The sequence below is a fragment of the Capra hircus genome, chromosome 2 (assembly GCF_001704415.2).
Source record: "Capra hircus breed San Clemente chromosome 2, ASM170441v1, whole genome shotgun sequence".
In the NCBI taxonomy this organism is placed as follows: domain Eukaryota; kingdom Metazoa; phylum Chordata; class Mammalia; order Artiodactyla; family Bovidae; genus Capra; species Capra hircus.
In genome coordinates, this window is record NC_030809.1 from 45838204 (window position 1) to 45857186 (window position 18983).

At 39.2% G+C, this 18983-nt stretch overlaps 1 protein-coding gene across 1 annotated transcript in view; it reads left to right on the forward strand.

Annotated features, from left to right (window-relative positions):
* ALS2CR11 (amyotrophic lateral sclerosis 2 chromosome region candidate 11) overlaps positions 1–18983 on the forward strand; it is a 136688-nt gene that overhangs the window by 73146 nt on the left and 44559 nt on the right. The window contains exon 14 of the mRNA XM_018038504.1: positions 14632–14686. Coding sequence (XP_017893993.1) covers positions 14632–14686 — 55 coding nt within the window. The remainder of the gene's footprint in view (positions 1–14631; positions 14687–18983) is intronic.

The following is an 18983-nucleotide window of genomic DNA, read 5'->3' on the forward strand; positions in this document are numbered from 1 at the left end:
TATTAGTAAAATTCTTTTCAGCGACTGCTAAACACTTCCCTAAGTTCAACTAAATCACTTTCCTTCCTGAATGGGGGGAAAAAAAAAAACCTTCCTAAACTTACTGCTGCTTCTAAAATTAGTACTGTCAGTGTCCTAATACTTGTTATTAATCTCTTCTAAGAACCCATTATACTTTTTCATCACTCCCTTTACAATATATTTGTCTTATACTGAAGTACACATACAGAAAAATACATAAAATGTGAGCATTTTAATGAGTAATTATAAAGCAACAACCATTGTAATCTCTACCTGCTGCTACTGCTAAGTCACTTCAGTCGTGTCCGACTCTGTGCGACCCCACAGACGGCAGCCCACCAGGCTCCCCCGCCCCTGGGATTCTCCAGGCAAGAACACTGGAGTGGGTTGCCATCTCTTTCTCCAATGCATGAAAGTGAAAAGTGAAAGTGAAGTCGCTCAGTCGTGTCCGACCCTCAGCGACCCCATGGACTGCAGCCTTCCAGGCTCCTCCGGCCATGGGATTTTCCAGGCAAGAGTGCTGGAGTGGGGTGCCAGTAATCTCTACCTAGGTCAAGAAATAAAACAGTGCAGTTACATGAAAAGTACTTCCTCAACTACGTGCTCTTTCCTGAGGGCAGTCCCGTTACATCCTCTCCAGAGATAAGCGCTGTCTTGACTGTCGTGATAACATTTCCCTCCTTTGTAGTTTTACTGATTATTTTTACATTCCTAAATGACAAAGTTATGCAAAAACTTATTACATTATTGCTTATTATTTTTAACATTGAATTTGTGAGATTCAATCATATTTTTGTATGGATGTAGCTAAGTAATTTTCCTTGGTATAACATAGTCAGTTGACTGGAACACAATTTAAATGTTGTTTGAATGTTATTTATTGTGTGTGTGTGTGCTTGCTCAGTCAGTCATCTGTTATAAACATGCTGTTATTAATATAAACATTATTGTAGCATGCAACTTTCTAGGGTGTATACATAGAGTTGAAATTGCTGATTCCTAAACAGATAATATACCCAGTTAGCCACATTGTTTACCAAGATGGTTGTTCTTGTTGTTCAGACGCTAAGTCATGTCCGACTCTTTGCAGCTGCATTGACTGCAGCATGCCAGGCTTCCCTGTCCTTTACTATCTCCCAGAGTTTGCTCAGACTCATGTCCACTGAGTTGGTGATGCCATCCAACCATCTCATCCTCTGCTGCCCCCTTCTCCTTTTGCCTTCAATCTTTCCTACTATCAGGGTCTTATCCAGTGAGTCGGCTCTTCACATCAGGTGGCCAAAGTATTGGAGCTTCAGCTTCAGCATCAGTCCTTCCAGTGAATATTCAAGGTTGATTTCCTTTAGGATTGACTATTTTGATCTCCTTGCTGTCCAAGAGATTCTCAAGAGTCTTCTCCAGCACTGTAATTCAAAAGCATCAGTTCTTCAGTGCTCAGTCTTCTTTACGGTTCAACTGTCATATCTGTACATGACTACTGCAAAAACCATAGCTTCCACTAGACTGACCTTTGTCGACAAAGTAATGTCTCTGCTTTTTTTGTGCTGTCTATGTGTGTCATAGCTTTTCTTCCAAGGAGCGTCTTTTAATTCCATGGCTACAGTCACCATCTGCAGTGATTTTGGAGCCCAAGAAAATAAAATCTGTCACTGTTTCTACTTTTTCCCCTTCTTTTGCCAGGAAATGATGAGACTGGATGTCATGATTTTCATTTTTTGAATGTTGAGTTTTAAGACAGCTTTTTAAAAAAATCTTTTTTTATATACATTTATTTATTTTAATTGGAGGTTAATTACTTTACAATATTGTATTGGTTTTGCCATACATCAACATGAATCCACCACAGGTATACATGTGTTCTCCATCCTGAATACACTTCCCTCTTTCATCCTCATCAAGAGGCTCTTTAGTTCCTCTTCACTTTCTGCTATTAGAGTGGTATCATCTGTATATCTGAGGTTGTTGATATTCCTCCCAGCAATCTTGATTACAGCTTGTGAACCAACCAGCTCATTATTTCGTGTGATGTGCTCTGCATATCAGTTGGATAAGCAGAGTGACAGTATACAGCCATGATGTACTCCTTTCCAAATTTTGAACTACTTTGTTGCTCCATGTCCCATTCTGTTGCTCCTTGGCCTGCATATAGGGTTTTCAGGAGACAGGTAAGGTGTTCTGGTGTTCCCATCTCTAAGAATTTTCCAGTTTGTTGTGATCCACACAATCAAACGCTTTAGTGTAGTTAGTGAAGCAGAAATAGATTTTTTTTTTAATTCCCTTGCTTTTTCGATGATCCAGCATATGTTGACAATTTGATCTCTGGTTCCTCTGCCTTTTCTAAATCCAGCTTGTACATCTGGAATTTCTCAGTTCACATACTGTTGAAACCTAGCTTGGAGGACTTTGAGCATTACCTTGCTCACATGTGAAATGAGCACAGTTGTATGGTAGTTTCAATGTTCTTTGACATTGCCATTCTTTGGGATTGGAATGAAAACGGACTTTTCCAGTCCTGGCCACTGCTGAGTTTTCCAAATTTGCTGGCATATTAGGTGCAGCAGTTTAACAGCATCATCTTTTAGGGTTTGAAATAGCTCAGCTGAAATTCCATCACCTCCACTAGCTTTGTTCATAGTAATGCTTCCTAAAAGGCCCACTTGACTTCACATTTGAGGATGTCTGGCTCTAACTGAGTCACCACACCATCATGGTTATCTGGGTGATTAAGACCTTTTTTGTATTATTATTCTGTGTATTCTTGCCACCTCTTCTTTATCTCTGATGCTTCTGTTATATCCTTGCCATTTCTGTCCTTTATCATAGTCATCGTTTCATGAAATATTCCCTTGATATCTCCAGTTTTCTTGAAGAGATCTCTAGTCTTTCCCATTCTATTGTTTCCCTCTATTTCTCTGCATTGTTCACTTAAGAAAGCTTTCTTATCTCTCTTTGCTGTTCTCTGGTGCTCTGCATTCAGTTGGGTATATCTTTCCCTTTCTCCTTTGCTTTTTGCTTCTCTTTTCTCAGCTATTTGTAAGGCCTCCTCAGACAACCACTTTGCCTATTTGCATTTCCTTTCTTGGGGATGGTTTTGGTCATCACTTCCTGTACAATGTTAAGATGGTGGTACCAGTTTACTTCTTACCTATGGTGTGTAAGTTTTCCTATAATATTTCCTGAATATCATGTTGATACTCTTGGACTATTAATTTTATCAATGTGAAATCTTATGGTACTTTTCTTTTTCTTTTGTTTTCTATAAACTTTATTGAGGTATTACTATAATAATTTCCTAATTATGATTTTACTAATTATAACATTAATTTCTGTTATTTTCCTCAGTTCAGTTCAGTCACTCAGTCATGTCCAACTCTTTGTGACCCCATGAATCGCAGCACACCAGGCCTCCCTGTCTATCACCAACTCCCGGAGTTCACTCAGAGTCACATCCATCGAGTTGGTGATGCCATCCAGCCATCTCATCCTCTGTCGTCCCCTTCTCCTCCTGCCTCCAATCCCTCCCAGCATCAGAGTCTTTTCCAATGAGTCAACTCTTCGCATGAGGTGGCCAAAGTACTGGAGTTTCAGCTTCAGCATCATTCCCTCCAAAGAAATCCCAGGGCTGATCTCCTTTAGAATGAACTGGTTGGATCTCCTTGCAGTCCAAGGGACTCTCAAGAGTCTTCTCCAACACCACAGTTCAAAAGCATCAATTCTTCTTATTTTCCTAGGGATGCCACTGTAGTTGTTGTTGTTCAGTTGCGCAGTCATGTCCAACTCTTTGCAGCCCCATGGACTGCAGCATGCCAGGCCTTCCTGTCCCTCACCATTTCCTGGAGTTTGCTGAAGTTCACATTCATTGCATCAGTGATGCCATCCAGCCATCTCATCCCTTGATGCCCTCTTCTTCTGTCCTCAATCTTTCCCAGCATCAGGGACTCTTCCAATGAGTCTGTTTGCCTCAAATGACCAAAATACTGGAGCTTCAGCATCCTTCCAGTGAATATTCAGGGTTGATCTCCCTTAAGATTGACTGGTTTGATCTTGCTGTCCAGGGGATTTTCAGGAGTCTTCTCTAGCACCACAGTCCAAAGGCATCAATTCCTTGGCATTCTGCCTTCTTTACAGTCCAGCTCTCACAACCGTACGTGATCACTGTGAAGACCATAGCCTTCACTATACAGACCTTTGTCAGCAGAGTAATGTCTCTGCTTTTCAGTACATTGTCTAGGTTTGTCGTATCTTTCCTGCCAAGAAGCAGCCGTCTTCTGATTTCATGACTGCAGTCACTGTCCACAGTGATTTTGGAGCCCCAAAAGAGAGAATCTGTCACTACTTCCACCTTACCCCCCTTCTATTTGCCATGAAGTAATGGGACCAGATGCCATGATCTTAGTTTTTTCTAATATTTAGTCTTAAGCCAGCTCTTTCACTCTCATCCTTCACCCTCATTAAGAGGTTCTTTAGCTCCTCTTCTTTTTCTGCCAGAGTAGTAGTAGTGATTAGAGTGGTATCATCCGCATATCTGTGGTTGTTGTTTCTCCCACCTGTCTTAATTCCAGCTTGTGACTCATCCAGCCCGGCATTTCTCATCATGCACTCAGCATATAGGTTAAACAAATAGGGTGACAGCAGACAGCCCTGTCATACTCCTTTCTTGATCTTGAGCCAGTCAGTTGTTCCATACAGTGTTCTAACTGTTGTTTTCTGACTCACATGCTGGTTTCTCAGGAGACAGGTAAGATGGTCTGGTATTCCCATCTCTCTAAGAGCTTTGCACAGTTTGTCATGATCCACAAACTAATAGATACCTTAAAACAACAGAAATACATTGTCCCACAGTTACGGAGACTACAAGTTTGAAACGAAGGTGTCAGCAAGGTTTGGCTCTCTCTGAACCCTACAGGGGAGAATGCTTCCTTGCTGCTTCTAGCTTCTGGTACTGGCCAGTAATCTTTGGCATTCCTTGGCTTATAACCATATCATGCCACTCTCTGCCTCTGTTATCACATGGTCATCTTCTCTTTGTGTGTGTCTCTCCTTTTATGAAGATATCAAAAATGTTCAATTAAGGCTATTTTATGTTCAGTAGCCTTATGTTCAATGTTCAATCCAGCCTATTTTGATAGGACCTCATATTAATTTATTATATTTGCAATAATTCTATTTTCAAGTAAGGGTACATTCTAGCTATTGGGGCTTTGAACTTTTTTGAGGGACTTTGTGTCTCAGATCTTTTTTAGAGACTAAGTCAACCCATAACATTTACATACCATGAAATATAACCAATTTTATATGGACAAATCAATGAGTTTTGATAATGTATATTTCACTATATGAAGATCTAGAATATTTTCATCACTACACCATTAAGTATGATAATGTTTTCCTCCAGGTTTACTGAGATTTCATTAACAAACGAAATTGTATATATTTAACATGTATACAGGCTTCCTGGGTGGGTTAGATGGTAAAGAATCTGCCTGCAATGAGGGAGACCTGTGTTTATCCCTGTGTTGGGAAGATCCCCTGGAAGAGGGCATGGCAACCCACTCCATTATTCTTGCCTGAAGAATCCCCATGGACAGAGGAGGCTGGTGGGCTACCATCCAAAGGGTCCAAAAAGTTGGACATGTCTAAGCAACTAAGCACAGCACAATGTGTATACAATGTGATGATTTGATATAAGGATACCTTGTGAAATAATTATCATCATCAGGTTAATTAACATATCCATCACCTTCCAGAGTTACCTGCATGTGTGTGTAGTGGGAAAACTTAAGATTTACTCTTTTAGCAAATGCCAAGTATAAAATGCAATATTACTGTTAATAACTATAGTAACTATGCTGTATGCAGAATTATGTGCTATACTCTAGAACATTTTCCATCTTATAACTACAGTCTTGAACCCTTTGACCAGCATTTCCCTATCCCTTAAACCCTAGCTGCTGGTAACTACCATTCTACTTTCTGTTTCTACAAGCTTGGCCTTTTTTTTTTTTTTTTTAAGATTACACTACAAATGAGATCTACAGTATTTTTCTCTGTCTGACTTATTTCACTTAACATAATTCCTTCAGATTTCATCCGTGTTGTCACAAGTGGCATTATATCCTTATTTTCCACAGCTGTATAATATTCTTTTGAGATAGATACTGCATTTTCACACATTCACCTTTCTATAGACATATAGGTAGTTTCCATACCTTGGCTGTTGTGAATAATGCTGCAATGAACATTAAAGTGCACATATTTCTTTGATCTATTGTTATAAACTCTGGTATATGGCCAGCAGTGGGAATGCTGGATCATATAACTCTACTTTTAATTTCTTGAGGAACATCCATACTGTTTTTCATAGTAGTTGTTATCAATTTACATTCTCACCAACACTGCATAAGGAATCCCTTTTCTTTACCTCCTTGAAAAATGTGTGAACTCTTGTCTTTTTAATAAGAGACAGTCTAACAGTTATGATTGTGGTTTTCAGTCTATCTGCCCTCTGATCGAGAAGGATAAGAGGCTTATAGAAGATTCCTGATGGGAGAGACTGACTGAGGGGGAAACTGGGTCTTGTTCTGATGGGCAGGGACATGCTCATTCAATCTTTAATCCAATTTTCTGTTGATGGATGGACCTGTGTTCCCTCCCTGCTATTTACCTGGTGGAGGTAATGAAGATAACAGCAACCTCCTTCAAAAGATCCCATGCATGTCCTGCTACACTCAATGCCCCCAACCCTGCAGCAGCCCGCTACCAACCCTTGCCTCCTAGACCCTCACAGGCAAGTCTGGGTCAGTCTCTAGTGAGGTCACTGCTCCTTTCTCCTGGGTCCTGGTGCACACAGGTTTCTGTTTGTGCCCTTCAAGAGTCTATTTCCCAGTCCTGTGTAAGTTCTGGTAGCTCTATGGTGGGGTTAATGGTGACCACTTCCAAAAGGGCTTATGCCATACCCAAATCTGCTGCACCCAGAGCCCCTGTCCCTGTGGCAGTCCACTGCCGACCCACACCTCCACAGGAGATGCTCAAACACAGTTCTGTCTCAGTCTCTGTGGGGTCCCTGGATCCTGATGTGCACAAATCTGTATGCAGTTCAGGAAGCAACAGTTAGAACTGGACATGGAACAACAGACTGCTTCCAAATAGGAAAAGGAGTACGTCAAGGCTGTAATTGTCACCCTGCTTATTTAACTTATATGCAGAGTATATCATGAGAAATGCTGGGCTGGATGAAGCACAAGCTGGAATCAAGATTGCTGGGAGAAATATCAATAACCTCAGATACGCAGATGACACCACCCTTATGGCAGAAAGCAAAGAGCTAAAGAGCCTCTTGATGAAAGTGAAAGAGGAGAGTTAAAAAGTTGGTTTAAAGCTCAACTTTCAGGAAACAAAAATCATGGCATCTGGTTCCATCACTTCATGGCAAATAGATGGGGAAACAGTGGAAACAGTGGCAGACTTTATTTTGGGGGGCTCCAAAAGGACTGCAGATGGTGACTGCAGCTATGAAATTAAAAAACGCTTACTCCTTGGAAGGAAAGTTATGACCAACCTAGACAGCATATTAAAAAACAGAGGCATTACTTTGCCAACAAAGGTCCATCTAGTCAAGGCTATGGTTTTTCCAGTAGTCATGTATGGATGTGAGAGTTGGACTATAAAGAAAGCTGAGCACTGAAGAGTTGATGCTTTTGAACTGTGGTGTTAGAGAAACTCTTGAGAGTCCCTTGGACTGCAAGGAGATCTAACCAGTCCATCCTAAAGGAGATGAGTTCTGGGTGTTCATTGGAAGGACTGATGTTGAAGCTGAAGCTCCAATAGTTTGGCCACCTGACGTGAAGAACTGACTCCTTGGAAAAGACCCTGATGCTGGGAAAGATTGAAGGCAGGAGGAGAAGGGGACGGCAGAGAATGAGATGGCTGGATGGCATCACTGACTCAATGGACATGAGTTTGAGTAAACTCTGGGAGTTGGTTATGGACAGGGAGGCCTACCATGCTGCAGTCCATGGGGTCACAGAGAGTTGGACACAACTAAACCGAACTGAACGGTTATGAGGTGATCTTGTGGTTTTGATTTGCATTTCCTTGATGATTTGTAATTAGTAATTGGAGCACTTCCCCTGTTGACTGTGGATGTCTTCTTTGAAAGAATGTCTATTCAGGTCCTTTGCCCCCTTTTATTTTTTTTCTTAATGTATATTTTATTGAAGTATAGTTGACTAACAGTGTTTCAGGTGTACAGCAAGGTGATTCAGTTTTATACACATACACATGTATATATTATATATATGTATATACTATACATATATATATATTACACACACATATATATTATTTTTTAGATTATTTTCCATTATAGGTTATTACAAGATACTGACTATAGTTCCCTGTGATATACAGTAAACCTCTGTTGCTTGTTGCATATCTAACTTTTTAAATTAGAAATCTAGCATTCTATTCATACCAGTCAAACAAGTGGAATCAAAATGTCATAAATTTTTTAGTTAGGCAAAAGTTGGTAAGTTTCCTAAAACATATATATATTACACATACTATTTATATATGTGTATGCAAAAGCTTTTCTAATACACTTGATAAAGCCTTGATAAAGAACATCAAAAAGAAAAAAGAAGAGATGGAGAAGTTGGAAAACAAACTAAATGAAATGGGAGCACTGAATGTGAAACAGAAAAAGTGAAACAAACTGGATAAAAGTAAAAGATCATCATATAGTCCAGTGGTTTTTAAACATGACTGCTCATCAGAAACATATCTGGAGCTTTGGAGAGAAAAAGCAATACCTACTGAATTCTCTTAACTTTTGCTTGTCTGGAAAATTTTTGATTTCTCCCTCAAATCTGAATGAGAGTCCTGCTGGGTAGAGTATTCTTGGTTGTAAGTTTCTTCCTTTTCATCACTTTAAATATATCATGTCATTTCCTCTGGCTTGAGTTTTCTGTTGAGAAATCAGTTGATAACCTGATGAGAGTTTCCTTGTATGTTGTTGTTTTTCCCTTGCTGCTTTTAATACTTTTATTTGTGTCTTTAATTTTTGTCAGTTTGATTACCGTGTGTCTCCATGTGTTCCTCCTTGAAGTTTTCCTGCCTGGAACTCTGTGCTTTCTGTACTTGGTTGAGTATGTCCTTCCCCATGTTAGGGAAGTTTTCAGCTATTATCTCTTCAAACATTTTCTCAGGTCCTCTCTCTCTTCTTCTTCTGGGACCCCTATAATGCAAATGTTGGTGCATTTAATGTTGTTCCAGAGGTCTCTTGGGCTGTCTTCATTTCTTTTCAATCTGTTTTCTATTTTCTGTTCTGCAGCAGTGATTTCCACCTTTCTGTCCTCCAGATCATTTATCCATTCTTCTGCCTCAGTTATTCTGCTGTTGATTCCTTCTAGTGTATTATTCATCTATGTTTGTTTGTTCTTTAGTTCTTCTGGTTCAGTTCAGTTCAGTTGCTCAGTTATGTCAGTTTCTTTGCGACCCCGTGAACCACAGCATGCCAGGCCTCCCTGTCCATCACCAACTCCTGGAGTCCACCTAAACCCATGTCCATTGAGTCGGTGATGCCATCCAACCATCTCATCCTCTGTCATCCCTTTCTCCTCCTGCCCTCAATCTTTCCCAGCATCAGGGTCTTTTCCAATGAGTCAGCTCTTTGCATCAGGTGGCCAAAGTATTGGAGTTTCAGCTTCAACATCAGTCCTTCCAATGAACACCCAGGACTGATCTCCTTTAGGATGGGCTGGTTGGATCCTTGCAGTCCAAGGGACTCTCAAGAGTCTTCTCCAACACTACAGTTCAAAAGCAGGTTTGTAGTAAACATTTTTTGCATCTTCTCCACTACTTTCCTGAGATCCTGGATCATCTTCACTATCATCGTTCTCAGTACTTTTTCTGGAAGGTTGCCTATATCTGCTTCATTTAGTTGTTTTTCTAGGATTTTATCTTTTCCCTTTATCTGAGACATAACTGTCTGCTTTTTCATCCTGAAAAGACCTTCATGCTGGAAAAAGATTGAAGGCTCAAGAAAGGGATGACAGAGGATGAGATGGTTGGATGGCATCACTGACTCAATGGACATGAGTTTGAGCAAGCTCCAGGAGATGGTGAAGGACAGCAAAGCCTCGCCTGCTGCAGTCCATGGGATCACAAAGAATAGGACATGACTGAGTGACTGAACAACAGCAGCAATATCCTGATTAACTTTCCATAATGTGGTTTTTGTTCTAGCCACTGTGGGGTTGTGATTTTTGACTAAGAGGCTTTTGTAAGTGTCCCAATGCGAGGGACTGGTGGTGGGAAAAATTGGGTCTTGCTCTGGTTGGCAGGGCCAATCTTGTTAGTTGTTTGGCCTGGGGCAACCCAGCCATGGGGTTTACTGGCTCTCTGGTAGGGTTAATGGTGACCTTCAAGAGGGCTTACACCAAAGGGGACTTTCCAGGACTGCTGCTGCCAGTGCCACTGTCCCTGGTGTGAGCCCCTGCCAATCCACAGCTGTACAGAAGACCCTCCAGCACCAGCAGGTTTTGGTTCAGTTTTGGTTCAGTCTCCTGTGCAGTCACTGCTTCTTTCCTCTGGGTCTTGGTGCACACAACATTTTGTTTGTGCCCTCCAAGGTTGGAGTCTCAGTTTCTCCCCAGTCTTGTGGAAGTCCTGTAATCAAATCCTGCTGGCCTTTAAGTTCAGATTCCCTGGGGATTCCCAGTTCTTTTTGTTGGATCCCCAGCCTGAGAAGCCTGATGTAGGGTTCAGAACTTTTACAATAGTGGGAGAACTTCTTTGCTATTACTGTTCTCTAGTTTGTGGGCCACCCACCTGGTGGGTATGGGATTTGATTTTATCATGATTGCGCCCCTCCTACCATCTCACTGTGGCTTCTTCTTTGTCTTTGGATGTGAGATATCTTTTTTTGGTGGGTTCCAGCACTCTCCTGTTGATGTTCAACAGCTAGTTGCAGTTTTGGTGCTTTCTCAGGAGGAGAGGCACATATGTCCTTCTGCTCCACCATCTTCCTTTGCCCCTTTTAAAAATCTGGTTATTTGTTTGTTTGCTATTGAGTTGTATAAGTTCTTTATACGGTTTGACTATTAGTCCCTTTAGGGATGTATGGTTTGCAATATTTTCTCCCATTACTAGATTGCCTTTTCATTTGTTGACTGTTTCCCTACTGTGCAGAAGCTTTCAGTTTAACTTAGACTCACTTGTTTATTTTTTATTTCATTGCATTTGCTTCTGGGGTCATATTTTGAAAAAATATCATTGCCAAGATCAATTCAAGGAGTTTTTTCCCTAAGTTTTCTTTTAGGAGTGTTATGTTTTCAAATCATATATTTTAACCTTTAATCCATTTTGAGCTAATTTTTTGTGAGTGATATCAGATAGGTGTTCAGTTTTATTCTTTTGCATGGAGATATACAGTTTTCCCAACTCCATTTATTGAGGAGACTATACTTTATCCACTGAGACCTTGTGGCTATCCTATCAAATAGTAGTTGGCCAGATATGTGGCAGTTTATTTCTGGGCTCTCTATTCTGTTTTATTGGTCTTTTTTTATGCCAGTACCATACTGTTTTGCTTACAAAATAGCTTTGTAATACAGTTCCAAATCAGAAATTGTGGGACCTCCAATTTTATTTTTCTTTTTCAAGATTGCTTTGGCTGTTCAGGGTTCTTTGGAGTTCATACATTATTTTAGGATTTTTTTTTCTGTTTTTCTGAAAAATGTCATTGGAATATACAGGGATTTAATTGACTCCATAGGTCACTTTGGTTAGTTGGACATTTTAGCCATAGTGATTTTTCAATCCATGAACATTAGCTATCTTTCCATTTACTTGTGTCTTTGTCAGTTTCTTTCTTTCAGTGTTTTACAGTTTTCAGTGTAAAGGACTTTCACCTCCTTGATTAAATTTATTCATAAGTATTTTATTTTTGATATCACAGATTGGTGGTTGCCAGAGGTGCATTTTGGGAGGTGGGTCAAATGGGTGAAGGTGGTCAGAAAGTACAAACTTCCCAGTTATAAGATAAATAAGTCCTTGGTTCGTGATGTATACTGTGGTTAACAATACAATGAGTATATTTCAAAGTGGCAGAGAAAAAATCTTAAAAGTTCTCATCACAGGAAGAAAATTATAAATATGTGGTGATGGATGTAAACTAAAATTATGTAATCATTCTATAATATATACATATATAAAAGCATTATGTATACTTAAAACTAATACAGTGTTGTACACCAGCATGTAGGAAATATTAGCAGTTACAAACCAAAAGTATGATAATGATGACTTTTATATTTATCTACATAGATACCTTTTCCAGAGTTCTTTGTTAATATAAGCTTGAGTTACTGTCTAGTGTCTTTTCCTTTTATCCTGAAAGACTCCGTTATGATTTCCTGTAACAAAGAAATAATAGTGACAAACTCCTCTAACTTTTGTTGATCCAGGAATGTCTTAATTCTTCGTTTTTGAAGGATGGTTTCGCTTGTTATATAATTCTTGGTTGATGGTCTTTTTCTCTCCGCTTTCTACTAATGTGGTTTGTTGACAAGAATTTGGCTGTTAATTTTACAGCCAAAAACTGAAGAGTTTTTACACATGATGAGTCAGTTTTTTTCTTGCTGTTTTCAAGTTCCCTCTTTGTCTTTTCAGAGTTTTACTGTGTCTTAGTATATATATGTCTTTGAGTTTATCCTTGAAATGTGTTGAGTGTTTTGCATGTGTATATTCATGACTTTTACTAAATTTGGGAAATATTTGGCCATTATTTCTTCAAATATTCTCCCTGACTCTTTCTCTCTCTTCTTCTTTGACTCCCATGTGTATGCTGGTACACTTGACTGTTGTCCCCAGGGTCCTTTAGGTTCTGTCATTTTTTTCATTCTTTTTTTCTTCCTGCTTTTCAGGCTCAACAGTTTTATTGTCCTATCTTCAATTCAGTGATTCCTTCTTCTATCTGCTCAATATGCTGTTGAACTTCTCAAGAGTTTTTCGTTTCAGTTATTGTACTTTCTGATCCAGAATTTTTATTTGGTTCCTTTTTATAATACCTATCTCTTTATTTACATTTTGTTCATATTTTTTTATTGATTTCCTTTAGTTGTTTGCCCATGGTTTCCTTTTGCTCTTTGAGCATATTCAAGAAAGTTTGCTTTTAAAATCTTTGTCTATTAAGTCCAATATCTGGGCTTCTTCACAGGACATTTCTATTAAATTTTTTCCTATGAATGGGCTGTAATTTCCTATATGTTAGTATGCTACATTATTTTTTATTGAAAATTGAGCTAAATATTATATTGTAGCTAGAAATTCTCCTCTTTCTCTAGGGTATTGATGATTGATTGGTTTTTGGCTGCTCTGTGTCTTCTTGCTCTGTGTGGGCTTTCTCTCGTTGCAGCGAACAGAGGCTACCCTCTAGTTGCAACGTGCAGGCTTCTTATTGCAGTGGCTTCTCTTGTCACAGAGCACATGCTCTACGGCACATGGGCTGCAGTAATTGCAGCACTCAGGCTCAGTAGTTGTGGCACATGAGCTTAATTGCTCCACAGCATGTGGAATCTTCCCAGAGCAGGGATAGAACCCCTGTCCCCTGCATTGACAGGCAGACTTTCTCTGCCTGTAACACTGTACCACCAGAGAAGTCCTGTTTTGGTTTTTTTTTTTTTCTTTTGGGGGCTTTGGTCACATGTTTCTTTAATGACCATCCAAATGGTTTTTTTTTTTTTTTTTCAAAGACTGTATTCCTTGTCATTTGTGGTCAGTCATCAAAGTCTTTCTTCCATTATCTCAGCATCCAGTTAATGACCTGACTGATTTCTTAAAACACCAAAATTTAACTGCCCTTTTTTTTTCATTAACCAGTCCCTGGTTGCTTTAAGTTTTATATTGAATTATGAAGTTTGAATTAGTTCATCTTTCAACCTTTTGACAGTTTATTATACTTGTTTCAGTGAACGGACTAATTCTTTGAGCAATCTACCATTTTCCATGATATCACTTTTGCATTCTCTTCTAATATATGCTTTATTTTATGCTAATCCTATGAGTTGACTCGTTGGAAAAGACCCTGATGCTGGCAGGGATTGGGGGCACGAGGAGAAGGGGACGACAGAGGATGAGATGGCTGGATGGCATCCCTGACTTGATGCACAGGAGTTTGGCTGAACTCCGGGAGTTGCTGATGGTCAGGGAGGCCTGGCGTGCTGCAATTCATGGGGTTGCAAAGAGTCGGACACGACTGAGCAACTGAACTAAACTGAACTGGTTTTTATTTTAAGTTATTGTTTTTGTTTCCTGGGGCTTAGGGGAATAAAAAGAGGTCAATAATATACAAAGTAGTATCATGTACTTTTTGTGATGTTTGCCATTTCCTATCTCAATAAACTATTATTACCATGTTTCAAGTTCTCTCACTGCCTCTATTGTACTTGTTAAATTATCAGTGAATTATTTTGCTTATTTAAGATAAAGCCAAATGGTAACACTAGATCTCATTTTATTATTATTTATAGCTATCAATAATGCTAAGTTTAAAAATTATATTGATACTTATTTTTTCTATTCACCTTCTCTGGTCTGTTTTTACTTCAGAGTTCATCTTCTTACTGTTGCACAAAGGAAAATTTAAGTAGACCTTGTAGTTTAGGTAAGTTATTATTTGTATATATACTTGTAATTTTCAAATATTTAGTGAAATTGAGAACATAAACTCATGTAAAACAATTATTATCAAGAATTTTTTTCAAAATATTAATTACATTATGATGTTTGTGATTACTGACATGACAAAAATATGGAATTACAGTATAGTGGGAAATCAAGCAAAGCAAAATACAAATGGCCAAAAGATCCTAGATAATATTTATTTTACACGCATTATAATATTGCTAAGCCATTTATTACATTTCTCTGTGTTTACATTCTGGCTATGTGTAGATACACCTAATAAAGAAGCTTTTCTAATTCAATGAATTGTTCTGTGATATCATTATGAAGACATACTTGACATATCAGTAAATGAGAAGGTAATAATCAAAATTGCATTCATCTCATACACTAGTAAAGTAATGCTCAAAATTCTCCAAGCCAGGCTTCAGCAATACGTGAACCGTGAACTTCCAGATGTTCAAGCTGGTTTTAGAAAAGGCAGAGGAACCAGAGATCAAATTGCCAACATCCGCTGGATCATGGAAAAAGCAAGAGAGTTCCAGAAAAGCATCTATTTCTGCTTTATTGACTATGCCAAAGCCTTTGACTGTGTGGATCACAATAAATTGTGGAAAATTCTGAAAGAGATGGGCACATATCAGACCACCTGACCTGCCTCTTGAGAAATCTGTATGCAAGTCAGGAAGCAACAGTTAGAACTGGACATGGAACAACAGACTGGTTTCAAATAGGAAAAGGAGTATGTCAAGGCTGTATATTGTCACCCTGCTTTTTTAAATTCTATGCAGAGTACGTCATGAGAAATGCTGGGCTGGAAGAAGCACAAGCTGGAATCAAGATTGCCGGGAGAAATATCAATAACCTCAGATATGCAAATGAAACCACCCTTATGGCAGAAAGTGAAGAACTAAAAAGCCTCTTGATGAAAGTGACAGAGGAGAGTGAAAAAGTTGGCTTAAAGCTCAACATTCAGAAAACGAAGATCATGGCATCTGGCCTCTTCACTTCATGGTAGATAGATGGGGAAACGGTAGAAACAGTGGCTGACTTTATTTTTCTGGGCTCCAAAATCACTGCAGATGGTGACTGCAGCCATGAAATTAAAAGATGCTTACTCCTTGGAAGAAAAATTATGACCAACCTAGACAGCATATTAAAAAACAGAAACATTACTTTGCCAACAAAGGTCTATCTAGTCAAGGCTATGGTTTTTCCAGTGGTCATGTATGGATGTGAGAGTTGGACTATAAAGAAAGCTGAGCACTGAAGAGTTGATGCTTTTGAACTGTGGTGTTGGAAAAGACTCTTGAGAGTCCCTTGGACAGCAAGGAAACCCAACCAGTCCATCCTAAAGAGATGAGTCCTGGGTGTTCATTGGAAAGACTGATGCTGAAGTTGAAACTCCAATACTTTGGCCACTTGATGTGAAGTGCTGACTCATTTGAAAAGACCCTGATGCTGGGAAAGATTGAGGGCAGGAGGAGAAAGGGACGACAGAGGATGAGATGATTGGATGGCATCATCGACTCGATGGACATGGGTTTGGGTGGACTCTGGGAGTTGGTGATGGACAGGGAGGCCTGGTGTGCTGTGGTTCATGGCATCGCAGAGAGTCAGACATGACTGAGTGACTGAACTGAACTGAACTGAACTGAATAATCAAAATATTTAACAACCAGTACAGCATAAGCATGGAACGACTAGATTAGACAATGCTGTTGGATCAAAGTTCTGGAAGTCCCCTGCTGTGCCATACTGGGGTTGAAGGAGATGGGAAATTCCTATACTTTGGCCACCTAATGTGAAGAACTGACTCATTGAAAAATACCCTGATACTGGGAGAGATTGAAGGCAAAAGAAGAGAGGGTGGCAGAGAATGAGATGGTTAGATAACATCACTGACTCAATGGACATGAATTTGAGCAAACTCTGGGATTTAGTGGAAAACAGAGGAGCCTGGTGTGCAGCAGTTCATGAGGTCACAAACAGTCAGACACAACTTGGCAACTGGACAACAATAACAACAGAAATGTTTTAATATTTAACAATTGGGACAGTTATATGACTGTGTAATAACTGAATATATGTCCAGAGGAGACTGTAGAAATCTAATTAAAATGAAGAGAGAATAAGAATATAACTCAAACACTTGACAGAAGATGAGCAAGCAAGAACATTTTATTGTAACATGAAAGCATCCTTGAGTTGTAGAGAGTGTTCACCAATTAGGAACTTATGGAGAAATAGAAGATGAAAAAATGTATTTTAAAAAAGACAGGGAAAATACCAGATGAAATTGTGATTAAGAAGTATAATTTTAGAAGAAAGTTTCCAAAGTGGAAATTTGACTTACCTGAGTGGTTGATGTGGTGAAATGAAAATTATTACAAATTAATGTTTTAGCCATATATGCTTTTGCATTTATCCATATGAATACATATGTATGTGTATATATGTTCTACACAATAATAACAATTCTAAGAACATATATTGTGGTACAGGTAACTACTTTAGAACATAGTATGTCAGTGTCTGGAATACTTTAAAAGTCAGGAAAATTTTAAAGTACACCTAAATTATTATTTATCCTAGAAGAAAAAATGACCATTTGGAATAACATTCAGGAGTAATAAAACATCCTGGAAGATTAGGATATTTGGAAACCCATAATGTGATTCCTCCAAAACTTTAATTCTAATATCCTTTGGAATATTTTAATCATAAAATAACTTTTGGAGTAAATCTGATAGAACAGCAAAGCAAGCTCTTTATTTTATTATTAATACTTCCAACTATTTCTTCAAAGGGAGAAATAATGTATCAAGTAATAGAAAATATTGATGAGGGGGTAAACTGATTAGCTATGGAACTTCAGTTCAGTTCAGTTGCTCAGTCGTGTCCTACTCTTTGCGACCCCATAGACTGCAGCACGCCAGGCTTCCATGTCCATCATCAAATCCTGGAGCTTGCTCAAGCTCATGTCCATCAAGTCGATGATGCCATCCTACCATCTCATCCTCTGTCATCCCCTTCTCCTCCTGCTTTCAATCTTTCCCAGCATCAGGGCCTTTTCCAATGAGTCAGTTCTTCCTATCAGGTGGCCAAAGAATTGGAGCTTCAGCTTCAGCATCAGTCCTTTCAATGAATATTCAGGATTTCACTTAGGATTGACTGGTTTGATCTCTTTGCAGTCCAAGGGACTCTCAAGAGTCTTCTCCCACACTACAGCTCAAAGGCATCAATTCTTTGGTGCTCAGCTTTCTTCACAGTCCAACTCTCACGTCCATACATGACTACTGGAAAAAATCATAGCTTTGACTAGATGGACCTTTGTTGGCAAAGTAATGTCTCTGCTTTTTAATATGCTGTCTAGCTTGGTCATAGCTTTTCTTCCAAGGAGCAAGCATCTTTTAATTTCATGGCTGCAGTCACCATCTGCTCTGAAACTTCAGTTCAGTTCAGTCTCTCAGTCGTGTCCAACTCTTTGCGACCCTATGAATCGCAGCACGCTAGGCCTCCCTGTCCATCCCCAACTCTCGGAGTTCACTCAGACTTATGTTCATCGAGTCAATGATGCCATCCAGCCATCTCATCCTCGTTCGTCCCCTTCTCCTCCTGCCCCCAACCCCTCCCAGCATCAAAGTCTTTTCCAATGAGTCAACTCTTCACATGAGGTGGCTAAAGTACTGGAGTTTCAGCTTTAGCATCATTCCTTCCAAAGAAATCCCAGGGTTGATCTCCTTCAGAGTGGACTGGTCGGATCTCCTTGCAGTCCAAGGGACTCTCAAGAGTCTTCTCCAACACCACAGTTCAAAAGCATCAATTCTTTGGCGCTCAGCCTTCTTCATAGTCCAACTCTCCCATCCATAAATGACTACTGGAAACTTAGGCAACCGTTTATCTTATAAAAGACTTGATTTTTCCATTTTAAAAGTGAAAGAACGAAACTAGATACCACCCCCTTGCAGTTACCTTATATTGCCTTATAATCTTCATAACTCTGTAGACATTTCACATATATTTATTTAGTCTTCATACAACCTTGTTAGGTTGACATTATTATCCTAGTTTTATAGATGAAGCAACTGAGGCATTGAATCGCTGAGTCATTTGACAATTCTGGAATAGAAGTCTGTGAAAGAAGCCAGTGGTCCAATCTTTTCTGAAGAGTGAAGAGTCTTTATAAGCAGTGCCAAGTCAATTGGAAAGAACAAACAGAATTGGAAAGCGCATCTATGGTATATCTTTTAAAAAGTAAATGCTTAGGGAGCAAA